General features: G+C 36.7%; 1 protein-coding gene across 2 annotated transcripts in view; it reads left to right on the top strand.

The window, feature by feature from the left end:
* The window catches only part of LOC115984121 (protein unc-13 homolog), a 31,703-nt gene extending 14,469 nt beyond the window's left edge, over positions 1–17,234 (top strand). Inside the window, exons 15-27 of one of the 2 annotated variants that reach the window (XM_031107034.1) lie at positions 4,225–4,407; positions 4,540–4,695; positions 7,013–7,105; positions 7,625–7,696; positions 10,288–10,405; positions 11,389–11,570; positions 12,893–12,974; positions 14,616–14,720; positions 14,805–14,911; positions 15,486–15,563; positions 15,648–15,743; positions 16,095–16,190; positions 16,748–17,234. In XM_031107034.1, coding sequence (XP_030962894.1) covers positions 4,225–4,407; positions 4,540–4,695; positions 7,013–7,105; positions 7,625–7,696; positions 10,288–10,405; positions 11,389–11,570; positions 12,893–12,974; positions 14,616–14,720; positions 14,805–14,911; positions 15,486–15,563; positions 15,648–15,743; positions 16,095–16,190; positions 16,748–16,921 — 1,542 coding nt within the window. In that variant the 3' untranslated portion in view covers positions 16,922–17,234. Of the gene's footprint in view, positions 1–4,224; positions 4,408–4,539; positions 4,696–7,012; positions 7,106–7,624; positions 7,697–10,287; positions 10,406–11,388; positions 11,571–12,892; positions 12,975–14,615; positions 14,721–14,804; positions 14,912–15,485; positions 15,564–15,647; positions 15,744–16,094; positions 16,191–16,747 lie in introns of those variants that run through there. The other variant, XR_004090381.1, reaches the window with a different exon arrangement.
* Positions 17,235–17,504: the final 270 nt, after the last annotated feature.

Below are 17,504 nucleotides of genomic sequence, written 5' to 3'. Positions count from 1 at the left end.
TTCGTCGCACTGCTTCTTCCTCTACAAAAGGTATGAGGGAATTACGGAATTTAATTTCTACAGTTAATTATGATGGTCAAGCTGGTAAACGAAACAGGGAGATTGTGAAATTCAGTGGGTTGGGCTCTGATGGTTGTCCATGATTCTGATACTTCTATCTTGGAATGTGAGAGGATTTAACAATCCTCATAAGAGGGATACTGTGAAGAACTTACTAAAAGAATGGAATTGTGAGGTTGTGTGTTTTCAGGAAACCAAACTGGACTGTACTAATTCTGCTGCTGTGAAAAGTCTTTGGGGCAGCTCTTTTGTGGACTGGGTGGCTTTAGATGCCATTCACACAGCCGGAGGTATTCTTGTGGTCTGGGACACAAGGGTGTATGAAAAAATTGATTGTGTGGTGGGTAGCTTTTCTGTTTCGGTCTTGTTGAAAGGGGTGGCAGATGGTCTTGTTTGGATTTGCACGGGAGTTTATGGCCCAAATGATGCCGGTTTGAGGGATGCTTTTTGGGCAGAACTTGATAGTGTGAGAGTGAGGTGGAGTTCAGCGTGGTGTGTTTTGGGTGATTTCAATATTATTAGATATCCGGCAGAGCGTCTTGGGTGTAATTCGTTTAGTCCAGCCACGTTCAATTTTTCGGACTATATTGAGAGGAATTTTTTGGTTGATCTTCCTTTGGTTGGGGGTGAGTATACGCGGTTTAGAGATTCAGCGAACCCTGCTATGTCTCGCATAGATAGAGTTTTGGTTTCAACTTATTGGGAGGAACACTTCTTGGATGTAATTCAAAGGCCTTTTCCTCGGGTGGTTTCCGATCATTGTCCTATTCTAGTGGAGGCAAGAGGCTTGGCGAGGGGGAAAAGTCCCTTTAAATTTGAGAACATGTGGCTAAAAGTGGAGGGTTTTGTGGATCGAGTTAGGGGCTGGTGGAACAGTTATCATTTTGTGGGATCCCCTAGTTACGTTCTTGCCTGTAAATTCAAGACTCTTAAAAAAGACTTGAAGCATTGGAATAAAAATATTTTTGGGGATGTGCATTTTAGAAAAAAATGTTTGTTGTCTAAGCTGTTGAATCTGGATTTGAGAGAAGGAATGCAAGTGCTGACTATGGCAGATAAAGCAAGAAAAATTGAGATTAAGGTGGAGATCGAATCTTTAGCTTCTTTGGAGGAGATTTCTTGGAGGCAGAAATCAAGGGCTTTGTTCTTAAAGGAGGGGGACAATAACACTAGGTTTTTCCACAAGCTTGCTAATTCACATAGACGAGCCAATACCATGAGGGATGTGGAGGTTGATGGCATTATGTATGAAGATGAATCAGATATTGAGGATTAGGTGGTGGGGTTTTATAAGAGTCTTTATCAGGAACCTGAGGATTGGAGACCCACTGTTGATGGGTTGGATTTTGCTAGCTTGGATGAGTTTGATAGGCTTTCTCTTGAAAGGGAGTTTGATAGGGAGGAGATCATTGCTGCTCTTCAGGAGGCCGAGGGTGATAAGGCTCCTGGTCCTGATGGCTTTACCATAGCTTTCTTCCAAAAGTGTTGGGGTGTGATAGAAGAGGATGTTATGGCTTTTTTTGCAGACTTTCATAGCCAATGCATCTTTGAAAAATCTTTGAATGCTACTTTTCTTTGTTTGATACCTAAGAAGTTTAAAGCTGTCAATATTAAAGATTTTCGGCCCATTAGCCTTGTGGGAAGTTTGTACAAACTTCTGTCTAAAGTGTTGGCTTCTAGGCTTCGAAGAGTTTTGGACAAACTTATATCCAACTCTCAGAATGCATTTGTAGGGGGAAGACAGATTCTGGATTCTGTTCTTATAGCAAATGAATGTTTGGATAGTAGATTGAAGAGTGGTGTTCCGGGTGTGATCATTAAGTTGGATATAGAGAAGGCTTATGATCATGTAAATTGGAATGCTTTGTTTTACTTAATGGAGAGGATGGGTTTTGGGGAGAAATGGGGGAGGTGGATGAAGGCTTGTATCACTTCAGTTCGTTTCTTAGTGCTTATTAATGGGTCCCCGGCTGGCTTTTTTGGTAGCTCTCGTGGTCTTCGTCAAGGAGATCCTTTATCTCCTCTTTTGTTCCTGTTGGTGATGGAAGTGTTGAGCAGGTTATTGAGGAGGACAGAAGAGGGTGACTTTCTTAGGGGGTTTCAGGCAAGCCTCAATGCAAGAGGAGGTTTGCATATCTCTCATCTATTGTTTGCTGATGATATCATTATTTTCTGTGACGCATCAAGGGAACAATTATTATATATAAGGATGGTGTTGATCTTTTTTGAAGCTATTACAGGCTTAAAGTAAATGTTGGCAAGAGTGAAATTGTGCCAGTTAGTGAGGTTGGGAATTTGGGTGCTTTGGCTCACATTCTATGTTGTAAGGTTGGGCGTCTGCCTATGTCTTATTTGGGAATGCCTCTTGGGGCTCATTTTAAGGATGCTTCGATCTGGAATCCTATTTTGGAGAGGGTGGAGAAAAAGCTTGTTGGTTGGAAGAGGTTGTATTTGTCAAAAGGAGGTAGGCTTACTTTATTGAAGAGTACTTTGTCGAGTCTCCTAACTTATTATCTATCATTGTTTACAATTCCGCAACACATAGCAAATAGACTAGAGAGGATTCAGAGAAATTTCCTGTGGGGGAGTTCTGATGTGTTTTCAAATATCCGCTTGTTGCTTGGGATAAGGTTGTTTGGCTGGTGGATATAGGGGGTTTGGGGATTCGAAGATTGGGCTTTTTAATCAAGCTCTACTTGGGAAATGGCTTTGGCGATTTGGGAAGGAAGTTACTCATTTATGGCGTCAGTTAATAGCCACCAAATATGGAGAGGATAGTGGAGGTTGGTGCACTAGAGTTGTGAGAGGGACTCATGGTTGTGGGTTATGGAAGAATATTAGGAAAGGTGCAGGCAATTTTTTTAGTCATGTGGTGTATGAAGCGGGAGAGGGCAATTGTATTCGGTTTTGGCACGACCCTTGGAGCGGTCCTACTCCTTTGAAGGAATTATACCCAGAATTGTTTGCATGTGCTGTGGTTAAGGAAGCTCTGATTTCTGACATGTTAATCTTTGCACCAAACGGGGGAGGTAGGAGTTGGAACTTCCGTTTTCGACGTAATTTTAATGAAGGGGAGTTGAAGAGGTTTTATTCTTTCTATGGGCATGTTTCTGCCAAGATTCCTAGTGGGGAGGGGGAGGACATCTTGATCTGGCAATTGAATTGTAATGGTGTTTTTGATGTGCGATCCTTTTATATTGCTTTATTGAAAGCCCCTTTTGTTTCTTTCCCTTGGCAGAGCATTTGGTGTGTAAAGGTACCTAAAATGGTTTTTTTCTTTTTATGGACTGCTGCTAAGGGTGGGATTCTCACAATTGATAACCTGGTTAAGAAGACCTTGCCCCTTGTCAACTGGTGTTGTTTATGTAGGTGTGATGAGGAGACTGTGGATCACCTTTTGATCCATTGTAAGTTTGCATTTGCTTTGTGGAGTGAGGTCCTTAGTATGTTTGGGGTTCAGTGGGTGATGCCAGACACTATTGTTTCTCTTCTTTTTGCTTGGAGGAATTGGTTGGAAACTTACTCTTCAAAGGTTTGGAATTTGGTACCAGCTTGCCTTATGTGGTTAGTATGGAAGGAACGCAATGCCCGAACTTTTGAGGACGTTGAGAGTCCTATAGATAAGTTGAAGACCTTGCTTGCTAGGACTTTGTTTGAGTGGTCTCGTATTTGGGGGCTTACACATTGTAGTGCTTTGTCTGATTTCCTTAACTCTATTAGTCTTTCCTTATGATTTGACTGTATCTGTTTCAAGGGCAGTGTGTTTACAATTGTAAACACATTGTTCTTTTTCATCAATAAAACTCTTATTATCTATCAAAAAATAATAATTTTTTATGTTAGTATTGTTTTTTAATGCCTTCCTAGCTCTCTCTTTCGTGAATTAATTAGTGAAAGAGAATTATTTGAAATATCTACGTCCCTTAGCGACTATCCTACCAGTCGCACAGATTTGTGAGGAGGCTCATGAGAGCCAAACAGCCAGTTTCAATGTGAGATCCAGCTAGGCAGTCACTCCATAATCTGGCTCTCATGATAAATAATTCTATGTATATACATATCATTACCTCTTTGTGGTCCATTCTCTAATATGCGAGTTTCCCCCTGCAGTCTCTGTTGAAGGTTCATTTTTCATTTTCAAATATTTTTCTGTTCTTGGTACAGTTACTGCATGCTGTTGAAAAAGCAGACCCAATGCATGGACATCCTTTGGCATTGCTTGCCGATGAAACCAAGAAACTTCTGAAAAAGGATTCAACCATGTTCATGCCAATTCTTTCTCAAAGGCATCCACAAGCAGCTGTTGTTTCAGCATCACTTGTTCATAAATTGTATGGGAACAAGTTGGTAAGCTTATGTTTACTTTGTTTTTATAAGTAAATCTTCTCATCTTCTGTACATGAGATAGTCTTAATCATATCTTTTTTTTTTTTTTTTTTTTTTTTTTTTTGTTAAGTTAATCATATCTCTTATTTTCAGAAACCTTTTCTCGATGGGGCTGAACATTTGACCGAGGATGTTGTATCTGTATTTCCAGCAGCTGATAGCCTTGAGCAGTATATACTGGGTCTTATAATGTCTTCATGTGAAGAGGAGACTGGAGGGGTCTACTGCAAGAAACTAATTCCATATGAGGTAAGATAGGCGGATCTTGAAGATTCTTATTTTTCTATCTATTGTACTGGTGAGAGAGTTTAGCTACATCAAGCAATGATAAATGATGAAACACTGCTTATTAGGATGTACATTTGAAGTGCACAAAATGACACCAATTTATTAAATATTCAGGTGTTCTAAAACCCTCGAACATAATGAGTCATGTGATTTGGAATTTAATTGTCTAATGAGTGATGACTACATTTGAATCACAAAAGACATAAGGAATGAAAAGTCTGTGATTAATATTTGAGTTGCTTGCTTAATTCACTTTGCAATGCACTTTATAAATGGGACAATACATAGACATTATGAGGAAAATAGCCATGGCTTTCCTTTGCATTAAGTGAAACTACAGACACCTCCCTCTTGTTTTATCAAATTATTCTGACCTCCTTGTTATGGTGAATCTTGGAATGGTTATTATGTTGCAAGAAAGGCTTGCAATTTTCAGCGAGGGTGGTCATTCTGATATTGCTTGTCCACATTTTAATTTTGGGGCATAGATGAGGATGGTTACCTCCCTCATGCTTTCTCCGTGAACAAAAATTCTCCACCATATAGAAAATGTTGAGCAAGGATCATGAATGGTTTTCATACTTCTCGTAGCACTTTATAATATGCAGTGTTACATAGGGCTATAAATGAACAACAGCTTGGATTGGGCTTTGGTAGAACGCTTGTTTATTTGGAAACAAACTGAAATCTAGCCATACTGTAAGGCTTGTTTCTTAAATAAGCTGAGTTAACAAATTATTCTTTTTTGAATAACCTCCTGAACACTAGGCTCAAGAGTAAACAATCCAACCTTGAGCTTCAAATAGGCTTGCTAATAGGGCTTCATTTGGACTTGAGAAAAGCCCAAAAAAACTCAATTTTGTGAAGAGGTGCAACCCATGCCATGAACAAACCTAGTTCAAGTAATTTACTCTCTTATCTATCTCTTTGCTTCTGTTGTTAAGTTTCTTTATTCTTTCTACTCATGGCTTTCATCTATTCCTCCAAAATTGTTCCCCCCAAAAAAAATCATGTTAAAATTATATACCCACAATAGTCAATTCTTTCCTTTTCCTCTACTAATTGGATTTCTCCCAAAATATCATCTTGTTTCTTCTTTTTTTTTTATTAATTTTACTTCCAGTTGCTTCAACTAACAGTCTTAATTCCCAATCACTCTCAAACATATTCCCAATCACTCTCAAACATCTGAACCCTGTTCCAAGTACATCAGGGTCACTGCTAGATATTTTTACAGTAGTTGATGAAGATGAGAAGAGGATGCTTGCCAGACTTAGCTATTGTTTCTCATTATAAGCAATGCGTTTTCTTTTCTTCAATTTGTAAATTATTTTATTCCTTGTATGCAATAAGTATTCCAAGTAAGTTAATAAATATGATGAACTTTTTATCTGTTATTGATCTTTCGAAGAACACGTTGATCTCACCACAGGTCTCTCTCTTGAAAAGTTTTTGAGTTTTGGGTGTTTTGATTCGTGTTATGTTGTGTTTTGGGGTTAAGAGGTGTTTTTGTAATGGCTGGGCTTGAGGTGGGTTACGGAGATTAAAGGAAACATACCACAGGTGGGTTGAGTGATACTTTTCAAACCATGGATAGGCAAAGTGATTTTCGCCCAAATCACAGGTGGATTATATGTAATTATCCCATATATATATATGTTGTGAGTGAAGGGGGGGGGGGGTGGTGTTTTTGAAATACCAAGCCAACTCTGCCTCTGTTAATGATTAGAGTCATATTTTATTCACAGTTGGTTCTAAGCCCGAAGAGAGGAGAGTTGCAATAAGTCAAAGGCCAATGTAAAACTTAGTCATTTTGTTATGAATGGATCCTTTACAAATACCCTGATTAGTCTGTTGAGGTTCCTTAGTCAATCTCAAAGTTTTGGAACTGAGGTCTTATTTTTTGTTGTGTTGAGATAGCAAGCCAAGTTGAGTTAAACTCGAGCTTGTGTCAAATATTTTCAAGCTGAGTTTGAACAAGTAGTTGATGCTTGATCAAGCTCAAGCAGAGTTTGAACACTACTCTTTCGTGATCAAGCCAAGTCCAAACATTTAATACTTGGCTTGGCTTGATCGGCTTGGTTATAGCCCTAGCAATCTAACTATATTTTGCATTTTGAGATAGTTATACTTATATTTATGTATAAAAAATACGTAAATTATGTGACGAAACTTAGTTTGGTTTGCCATATATTATTTTGACTCTTGATAGTTTATGTTTTCCTTTTAATGCTATTTTTGTAATTTTTTTTTTTTTTAAATTCTTATTTCCATTTAGATTGAATCTATATCTGGAACATTGGTGATGCGTTGGGTCAATTCGCAGCTTGGAAGAGTTTTAGGTTGGGTTGAGCGAGCTATTCAACAAGAGGTAATTGCTCAAGTTTATTTCATTTTGCTTCCAAATCATGGCATAAGTGGTGTTTATTTGCCTGCCACTTGTTTGGAGTTGAATGAACATAATGTTGCTTGGTATTCCATTTTCTTTCTTCAGAATTTGTCCCCTACCATTTTTCTAAGTATAGATTCTGCTATTGTTTATATTTTTTATATTGTTTATATTTATAGATGTTTCCTTTTTGGGGCATAGTGCATTGTTCCGCTAAATCTAATCATGTAAATTTTGTATATGGAAAATTTAAATGAGTTTTACTGAATTTTAAAATTTCATTTCATGCATCATTGCTTTTATTTTCACATATCTATGTAAAATTCTTAGTTATGCTTCTTAATTGATGAGACTGAGATATTCCTAAACCATGGTGTGGTTGATAACTCATGTTGTTCTTTCTTCATTTAACCATTTTTGAAAGCATTTTGTTCTTTCTTCATCTTCTCTGTGTTGAGATATTTCACCCACCATGTAGCTCTCTTGTGTATCCTTTTTCAGAGGTGGGACCCAATATCGCCTCAACAGCGGCACGGGAGTTCAATTGTTGAAGTTTATCGAATTGTAGAGGAGGTATGCTTGTGTTTGTTCTTACATGCCCTTTATAATTTGTTTTGTAAATGTGCTTTCAAAATTTGTTCTATTTGGTTGGATTTGTATAAAGTTGATAACTAAAAGTCTGTTGGTTCATGTTTAATTGAAAGCTAAAGATGAACTGGATATAGTTTTGTCATCAGATGTCTTCTTCTTTTCCTGGACTCTTATCAAGGCACTGTGATACCTCCCCATCCCCACAAAAAAAGAAAAAAAAAAAAAGAAAAAAAAAAAGATGCAATAGAGTAAATTTTGCCCTTGAATCTTTTTTTTTTGGGGGGGGGGGTATAGATGTGGAAAGTTATCATGGAGAAATTATCACTTCAGTTATACATTTCCTTTTTTTGTTTTTGTAAGTAAATAGTTTCATTAAAAACAGAAAAAGTGGTACCCAAGTACACACTTCGTTGATAAATTTCGTGATTACCTGTCAAATTGGGTGGTTTGGGGATAAGAAGTGTGGCATCTTTTAATCAAGCTTTATTAGGTAAATGGTTGTGGCGGTTTGGGCATGAAGTTACCCATCTTTGGCGGAGAGTAATCTCCACAAAATATGGTGAGGGTCATGGGGGGTGGTGTACAAAAGTGTGCAGGAGGACTCATGGTTGTGGTCTTTGGAGAAGCATTCATGAAGGGTGGGAGAGTTTTTCTAAGCATTTGTCTTTTATAGTGGGTGAAGGCACCCGTATCCGCTTCTGGCATGATAGGTGGATTGGGGACTATACCCTAAAAGACCTCTATCCTGAGCTATATGTCTATATGTCTGTTCAGTAGCCAAGGATGCATGCATCTCTGAGGTTTTGTGGACTCTGGAAGGAGGTACTTTCAAAGTGTGGGACTTAAGGTTTTTTAGAGCTTTTGAAGATTGGGAGCTAGCTGCATCTTACTCTCTTCTTCACCTTATCCATCCTTGTACTCCTCGGGGGGATAGGAGGGATACGCTTCGATGGCAGCTCAAAAGGGATGGTAAGTTTGATACCCGATCTTATTACCAAGCTATTCAAGGTAATCCAAACCTTTTGTTTCCTTGGAAGGGTGTGTGGAAATCAAAGATTCCTAAGCGAGTGGCCTTCTTCTTGTGGACAGCTGCGCACAATCGGATTCTCACTTTGGATAATCTCATGATTAGGGATCGCATTTTGGTAAATCGGTGTTGTATGTGTTGTGGTGATGGGGAGTCGGTAGACCATCTTCTGCTTCATTGTCCTGTTACACATTCTTTATGGTCCTTCATGCTTCAGGCTTTTGGTGTGGGTTTGTTATCTTGCTGGCATCAATGGCTTGGGAAGCACAACTCGAATATTTGGAATTTGATTCCAGGGTGCTTAATGTGGATTGTTTGGTTGGAACGAAACCGTCGCTCCTTTGAGAACATGGAGAAGACGTTGGATGAGTTAAAGATTTTATACCAGCGTAGTCTTTTTGAGTGGGCTCGTTGTTGGGGCTTTATTGATTCTTCGTCTCTTTTAGAGTTTATGTTTTCCCTTAGTTTATCTTTCTGATTTCCTTATCTTTGGTTTTGTTGTTTGGTTTTTCTATTTCTTGTTGTTCATCATCATGAACTACTTGTACTTTTCTTTTTCCTCATTTATATCATTTCTCTGATTACTTATCAAAAAAAAAAAAATTTCGTGATTGAAATTACTACAGTTTCTGTCCTTGCATAACAGCATTTTTCTGACCTTTTTTCGTTTTTTGAGATACATTCAATGAAGTACAAGGGTTTCCTATTCTGCAAGTTTTGTAATTGCATGAATGCTTTTTTTGAGGGCAGATTGATATTAGAATGATATCACTTGATGAATGATATGTAAATAAAGGAGATTAAAGAATGAATTACGAGATGTTATTTACAGGAGGACAATGATTCTAAAAACTCAGAAATGGAGTTACAATTACTAAAACCCCACATCTGGGACTAATCAAACAACAATCTAGAAAACAATTCTATCAAATGTGTTCCTGAAATTTCCATATTCTCCACCCTCCCTAGTGTCTGCATCAAACATAATGGAACCAGATCTTGCCTAACCAATTCCACCATCCAAACAACAACTCAGTGACTGTTTTGGGTAGCACCCATGGAAGCCCAATGGTGCGAAAAATAATACTCCACGTCTTGAATGCAACATTACAGTGTAACAAAAGATGCTCCATGGTCTCCCCACTGCAACAGCACATACAACACCACCCTACTAAAGTGTATCCTCTCTTAATGAAATTATTACATGTATGGATCTTCCCCCATGCTACCGTCCAAACAAAGAAAGAAACCCTCCTTGGGGCCTTGACACACCAGATACTTCTCCAAGGGAAACTCTTAGCACAAGGCATCATAAAAAGTACACACATCAAAGTATCCATTCCCTTTCAACCACCAAACCCCTACCTTGGTCAGAGTATCTTTACTTTGATGAAAGAATTTGTTGATGGAGGTTTTGGATTCTTGCAGTTTTAAATATACTTGTGAGACCTGGTGCTTACGTCTTTTATGCACTTTTGCACTATAATCTATTATACACTTATGGATATGTTAGTAGTTCCTTCTGTGATGAATATTTTTGATGCAGACGGTTGATCAATTTTTTGCTCTTAAAGTTCCAATGAGGTCTACAGAGATGAATAGCTTGTTTCGTGGCATTGACAATGCATTTCAAATGTATGCGAATCATGTGGTTGACAACTTGGGTGAGTATCTGTGTGAAAATACATTCTTGAATGAGTGTTCCTTTTCTAAAGAATCAAGGCAACATGTTTTACATAGTAATTCCACTGCGTCAAAGAGAGGTGGACTTTTTTTTTTTCCAAGTTCTCTCCCCCCCCCTCCCCTTAAACCCAGTTTCAAGTTCTTAAATTTTGCTTTTTACATCAAGTTTTTATAGAGCTGTATTTGTTTTTAATGTTTATCAGGCAGTGAAAGTACCAAATGAATACTCCTGTATTTTTCTCTTATACTTTTTTATGGCATCTGAGACTCTAAGTTCCTTTTCAATAATGGAGAACTATTTGATACATCCTCGATACTCCTGTACTTGTGTCAAGCACATGTCGCATGTAAATGTTAGGCTGAAGATGGTCTAGGCTGGGTTAGGTTCAGGTTGGGTCAGCACCAGGGAATAAATATCATAGAGCCAGCCCTGGCCTGGTCCTAATGGAAAAATAAGGCCTAGAGGCCTGGCTTGGCTTTTTGAGTGGATTTTGTTGAAGTGTAGCATTAGTGGTTGAGGTTTGTGTAAATTCAAGAGATCCATGGTTAAGATTTAAGTTCTCGCAATTTTCTTTCCATTGGTTTTTTTCTTGCATATACACACATTATCATTAATAAAATAAAATATTAGGCCTGGTTCAAATTTTAGTGAGCCAAGGCCCATCCTCTTATTTGGTGATGCAAAATTTATTTGCTGCTGTTTATTTTAGGGACTTGTTCATATATCAGCTTGTGCAAATTCTGTGTCATATATGACTCTCTCTCTCTCATAATATCAAATTTACATTCTCCCTTACACAATGATGATGAAATATATCTTCATATGTTATTTTATCTCTCTAGTCTCTCATATGGTCAAATTTTCATTCTTGCATGTTCTGCTTCTAGCTTACTATTTTCCTTCAATTGTTTTGCCTTTTTTTTTAATATGTATTGGCCCTGAAGTGTGATTTTGATCATGTAGCTAGCAAGGATGACTTAGTTCCACCTGTTCCTATCCTTACACGATACAAGAAGGAAGCAGTTGGAATAAAGGCTTTTGTAAAAAAAGAATTATTTGACCCTAGGCTGCCAGATGAGAGAAGATCTATTGAAATAAATGTCCTGACGACACCAACCCTCTGTGTTCAGTTAAACACTCTATATGTAAGTTCAATACTAACTTGGTCTCTGCTCTCTAATGAACAATATCTAGATAATTATTTCTGGGAGTGCAATTTCCTCCCGCCTCCTCTCTTTTGCTGAATGTAATGATTGTTTATTCTAATGTTGGTATAGTCCATTCTGGATTTGGAGTTCATGGGTTCCAATTTCACTTTCTTATATTAGTCCTGTTCTTTTTTTCAAAATGAATTTGAAAGTTTTCTCTTTTTGCATTATTTATGTTTATACATGGCATTCGACCTGATAGCCCAGTGCTACTGGCATGCTGTGATGCTTTGGTGTTCAGGGTTCAAAAACCACCTCCCCCACCCCCCCACCCCCCAAAAAAGAAAAAAAAGAAAAAAATTACTTCACCCAAAAAAAGTTAATACGTGATTCCTTTTGATGTTAACTATCCCTAAGTTTTTAGCAATGTCATGGTTTCCTTGTTGGTTTTTTCTTTTGTTTTTAATTTTGAATGGACTGTCTTAACTAAATAATGGTCTAGACACTATCAATTCATGTATACACTTACAGAAGAGCAATTGAGCTAATTCAAAAATTACTTTTTGGTAAAAGTTAAGTGGTTTTCCTATAGAAAACATCTTTAAATTATGAGATGTCTGATTTGGAATAAATCTCCAATTTGGTATTTGATGGAATGATCTTTCTGAATATTGATGAACTAATAGTGAGGAAGCTTTTTTTTTTTGGTAGGTAATAGTGAGAAAGCTTTGTGCATTGGGTATGACCTTTTTTTATTTTTAATAGTAAGGAAGTTTAGATCTGTCCTGGGGTTTGAAGACTTTTAAGTAATTTTTCCTAGATTTACCTTAACAAAGTCCATGACTGGTTAATTTATTCATCATAAAAATATGGCTCATCCACAGGGAAGAGATATCTGCAAGGTCAATCTCATCATTTGCAAAATAAAAAATATTTATAAAAGAGTAACATGAAAGTTACTTCAAGAAAAACTTTCATGTTTTTTTCTTTGTTTGGTGTCTTTCTTATTGTCCAAATTAGTATCGAATATTCTTTGGAAGCACCATGCTGGAATATTTGTTGCCTTTTCACCAACCAAACTTAGTTGTGGAAACAATTCATGAGACAAAAAATCTTGTCAAATAAAAGATGAAACACTTGTCAGATCCTTGATTTCTATATAATAGTATTGTCGCTCTAATAATCATTTACTACCACTATTGCATCATATTTTAAACTTCTTTTTGTTTTTCTAATTCCTTGTCTTTTACTTGCAGAAAATTGCTCATTGATTTCTTTATTATATTACATTTTGATAAAGGTTTTGGTGCTATTAACAGTATGCAATTAGTCAACTGAATAAGTTGGAGGATAGCATTTGGGAGAGGTGGACAAAGAAAATGCCCCGTGAAAAGTTTATCAGTATGTGACTTAACAAATCAATCTGTTATTGTGCATGTGTGCGTGTGTTCTTTATGTGACTACATAATTTTTTTAATGAATGGATTCTTTGATGTAAGTTATATGAGCAAAATGACTCCTTACAGGATATTATTCTCTCTCAAAAGTGTCAGTAAAACAAAAGGGGAGTCCTGGGAACCATGGCTTGGACATGGCCTTACCTTTCAGCACATTTCCCAGTTACCTTGAAGGCTCAAACCTGCACTTTTGTGCTTCGCAAACCAAAGCTCTTGTCATTATATCAAATAATGAGCCCTATATCTTTTTCTCTAAGAGTCCGTTTGATTGTGGTGAAGACTAGGGGATAGAAAAAATGGGGGAGGGGTGTTAGGTCTGGAGGGGAAAAGAGAGGGGGGGGGGGGGGCGCTGTAGAGAATGGTAGGGCCTGGAAATTTTATCCCTGGGCCCACTAAAACACAATGTCCCCAAATCGGGGAGAAAATTGGAGGGAAAAGAGGGGTTATATTCTATGGACAATTTTGCCCCCATTTTGACATTGAGTTCCAGCCCTTTCTGTTTTGTTTTGTTTTTTGTTTTTGATTTCCAACTGTTTTTTATTATTATTATTATTTTTTTAAGTTCCAGCGTTTTTTCCTACTCCTATTCGAACTTTACCCCCTTTTTTTCATCTTTATCCAAACTTTACATACCAACGTTAGCCACAATTCATTTGGGATTTTTTTTTCTTTATTTTTTAATATTTTATTCTAACCAATTTAATAAAATAAAGTAATAGTTGTAATGTGTCACTTTTACAATGTGTCCAATTATTTCTTATATACTATGTAATTGGGGCATAGTAATAAATTCATTCAAAGTAGCTTATCTATCTTCTCACGTTTCTCCTCAAACAAACATATGAGTTTTCAATCCCTCCACTTTTGCACCTCCAACCAAACACCATGAGGGAAATCTAAAATCTCTTCTAACCACCCACATTTCCACCCCTTCAACCAAACGAAACCTAAAGCTAACAAGAGGGGGGAAGAAAAGAAAAAAGAAACACAATGAAAAATATCTTGACTAGTTAATGTTAAGAGTTTCTATGAGAGGTTCATGACTAGTTAATGTTAAAGAGTTTCTATGAGAGGTTCATACATATAGTATGAATAATTTGTACAATCAACTTGACAAGTGACTTTTTTAAAAAAAATAGTTATAAAGCAATATATGACCTCAGCCTCCACTACATTGGGCCCTTTTAAGTGGAAAGCATTTTTTTTTTTTTGGCTTTCAAAACAAAGGATTCTCAAATAATGTGATCCATGATTTATGCTGTTCCTTTGGGAGAGAGATCCACTTACCTGCCCCTTTACAATAGCTGATGTGCATTGTATCTCTTCAAGTGTTATTTGTAAACATTTAATGATAATTATAATTTGATAAAGCATGGTCCCCGGTACAACCTTTGCTTACCAGTGGCCTCCACCTCGTGAAACTTGATTCCAGCCACTGTAATAAACCATGGGGTTAAACATTTAACTTTTGCTTGCACAATCACTCATTGGTTCTACTTGATAGTATCTTCTTTAATAAGAGCAGGATAATGCCAATATTTTAAATCTTTTTGTTAGTGCTTATTATGCTAAATCTTTTGTCTAGAGAAATCCATTATCGAGAAATCTAAAAGTTTCACTCAGAAGGACACATTTGATGGGAGTAGAAAAGATATAAATGCTGCTATTGACCGGATTTGTGAATTTACTGGTAAGAAAAATATGCATTTTCCCTTGTCTATTTCCTTGATAAACAAAGTTGGTCAGTGAAAAATTTATTCTTTGCATGTTCCAGGAACTAAAATAATCTTCTGGGATTTAAGGGATCAGTTCATCGATAACTTGTATAAACCCAGTGTTAGTCTCTCCAGGTTGGAAGCTCTAATTGAACCACTTGATGTGGTAAGATTTTTCCCCTCATGAAACTACTTTTTAAATTTGTTTGATATTTTAATGCTGCTTAATTGGAATAGAGTAATTAAGAATTTGAAGTCTTTTGTTTTATTCCTTGCATGGTAAGTTTCATATGAAACTGCTCCATCTATATGATTTTGACAGACTTAATTTTTAGATCACCTCAGCAAACAGTGTTGCATAAGATTTTGAATGCACATGTGGACTCTAAATTTCATGAGGGTTGCATTAGGGCAAAATACCCGCTGTACCATGCGCTGGGGTTTAGTAAGGCTACAACTAAATTTTTTCTAGTTATAGGGAACTCACATTATATACAGACATTTTCTCTCTGCAATAAGTGTGCCAGATTCTTCTATTTTGTTTAAGAAAATTTTGTAAATAGATTCAGATATAGCTATTGATAAAACTTGACTCTTCAATGTAATCTTATGGTGACTTTGTCGATGCAAGATACAAGACCAATTAATAAGAATTTTAAGTGACCTTGTCAATGAATATTGGTTAAAATTTGTAATGACTGATATTGAGATCAGTTGCTTGTCACTGTCAACTGCTGCAGGAACTTAGTCAACTCTGTGATATAATTGTGGAGGCTCTCAGGGATCGCATTGTGACAAGTCTGCTTCAAGCGTCACTTGTATTTGCCTTACCTGTGCTATTTTAAACAAATATGTCACAAATACTATTAATGCTTATGACTGAAACTGGTGTCCTTTTCCAGGATGGCTTTCTTCGTGTTATATTAGATGGAGGTCCATCACGAGTTTTCTCCCCAGGCGATGCAAAACTATTAGAAGAAGATTTGGAAGTCTTAAAGGTGTTTGTGACTCTTTTGAGTGTTAACTGAACAAGAATGTGAAAATGCACTGTGGATTGCCTGAACCAAAAAATTGATTTCTAAATACAACAAGCCTGCAATTCTTTTGGACACTCATTTGTGCATCTCTTTCTTGTGACAAAGAGGCAGCTTAGTAGTTTTTAGCAGAACAGCCCTGGAAGAGAAATTTCCAATTTTAAGAAAGCTTTATAAACTCATTCCCCTTTTTACATTTTATTGCTTTACTTGGGAAGTTTTTCAACTTTGGTTGTGTAATATGAACAATTTCAAGTACTTCTTATAAGACAAAAACTAATATTATATTACATCAATGTGGCCTTTTTTTAATAGGAATTTTTCATTTCTGGGGGAGATGGGCTTCCTCGAGGAGTGGTAGAAAATCAGGTGGCACGTGTTCGGCATGTAATAAAGTTGCATGGCCATGAGGTTAGTTCTGCCTTTTATTTTTATTCATTACTTAAAAAAAAAAAAAAAAAAAAAGGTAACAGACAGCTGGAAGGCATTTGAGTTACTTAGCTTATACAAAATTTATGATGTCATTGTCCTACAACTCGACCTTTTTGTTTTATTGTCCTAACACTGCTAGCAACATTTGTAAGTCTTGTGACTGCTTGCCTAAAAAAATAAAAAATAAAAAAAGTTCATGTTAATGTGTTAGCACACTATGTGACATTTGTAAGAGGTGAGCCCCAATTTTCCCTTTGGCTTGACTTGGTTTGATTTGGGACAGTTAGCCACATCTGACTAACATTCTCCTTGTCTTATTTCGCCATCAGTTAGGTTATCAATTGCACCAGGGAAAATTTTCATTGAAATTGGTGTATCGCCATTAATTCACTAATATTTATTTTTTGCTTAGATATCTTCTATTTTTCATTGTGCTAGTATTGTTTTGTTTATTAGCTGAAGTTGGCTATTCTGCATTGATTCTTCCTGAGAGTCCATCCCAAAAGCATGTTATATAACTTCTTAATTGTTTGCAGACTCGAGAATTGATTGAGGACTTGAAATCTACCAGCGGCCTGCAAATGCAGGATGGCAGAAGCAGATTAGGAGCAGATTCAAAGACTCTATTGAGAATATTATGTCACAGAAGTGATTCGGAGGCCTCTCAGTTCCTCAAGAAACAATACAAACTACCTAAATCTTCTGCGTAGGTAATCCCTGTATCGCACAAAAATGGACACAAGGAAAGTTAAGGCAACATAAATGTGTAGTTTTAGCAACTTGCTTATGTAAATATGATGTCATTACTTCTAAGAGAAAACCATGGTAGTTAATTTTCTTGTTGTATGTATTTTTTATTTAATTCATTGTTTATTTTCTTGTATGTGTAACAACTACTTTTTGATTTAGCTGGTACTGTTATATGTTAGTTGAACTCTGTAACTGGTTCATTCAAACTCTAGTTTCAATGTCATCGACACTTTAGTTGCTGAGAAAATAAAGAAGAGGAATGTAAGCATGCAATATAATGGGTCTCAAGGCATATATACAAGTGTTCATATGCTATGTAGTATGTACGTATGTATCTACTGCCAGTCTTAAGGCATGATTATTGGTTTGCTTTTTAAGGCTTCTTTTGCCCCTTAATATGTGTTATATGGTATATGGGTCTTTGGCTACTAAATAATAAGGCATGGGCATTCTACTTGAGATAGAAGTTAATTCACTTTATCGTTTAGCTAAAAAAAGAAGTAAATTCACTTATAAATGACTTGTAAGAACGATTTGTATTAG

Source organism: Quercus lobata, chromosome 4, assembly GCF_001633185.2.
Source record: "Quercus lobata isolate SW786 chromosome 4, ValleyOak3.0 Primary Assembly, whole genome shotgun sequence".
In the NCBI taxonomy this organism is placed as follows: domain Eukaryota; kingdom Viridiplantae; phylum Streptophyta; class Magnoliopsida; order Fagales; family Fagaceae; genus Quercus; species Quercus lobata.
This window is presented reverse-complemented; position numbering and strand designations above follow the sequence as displayed.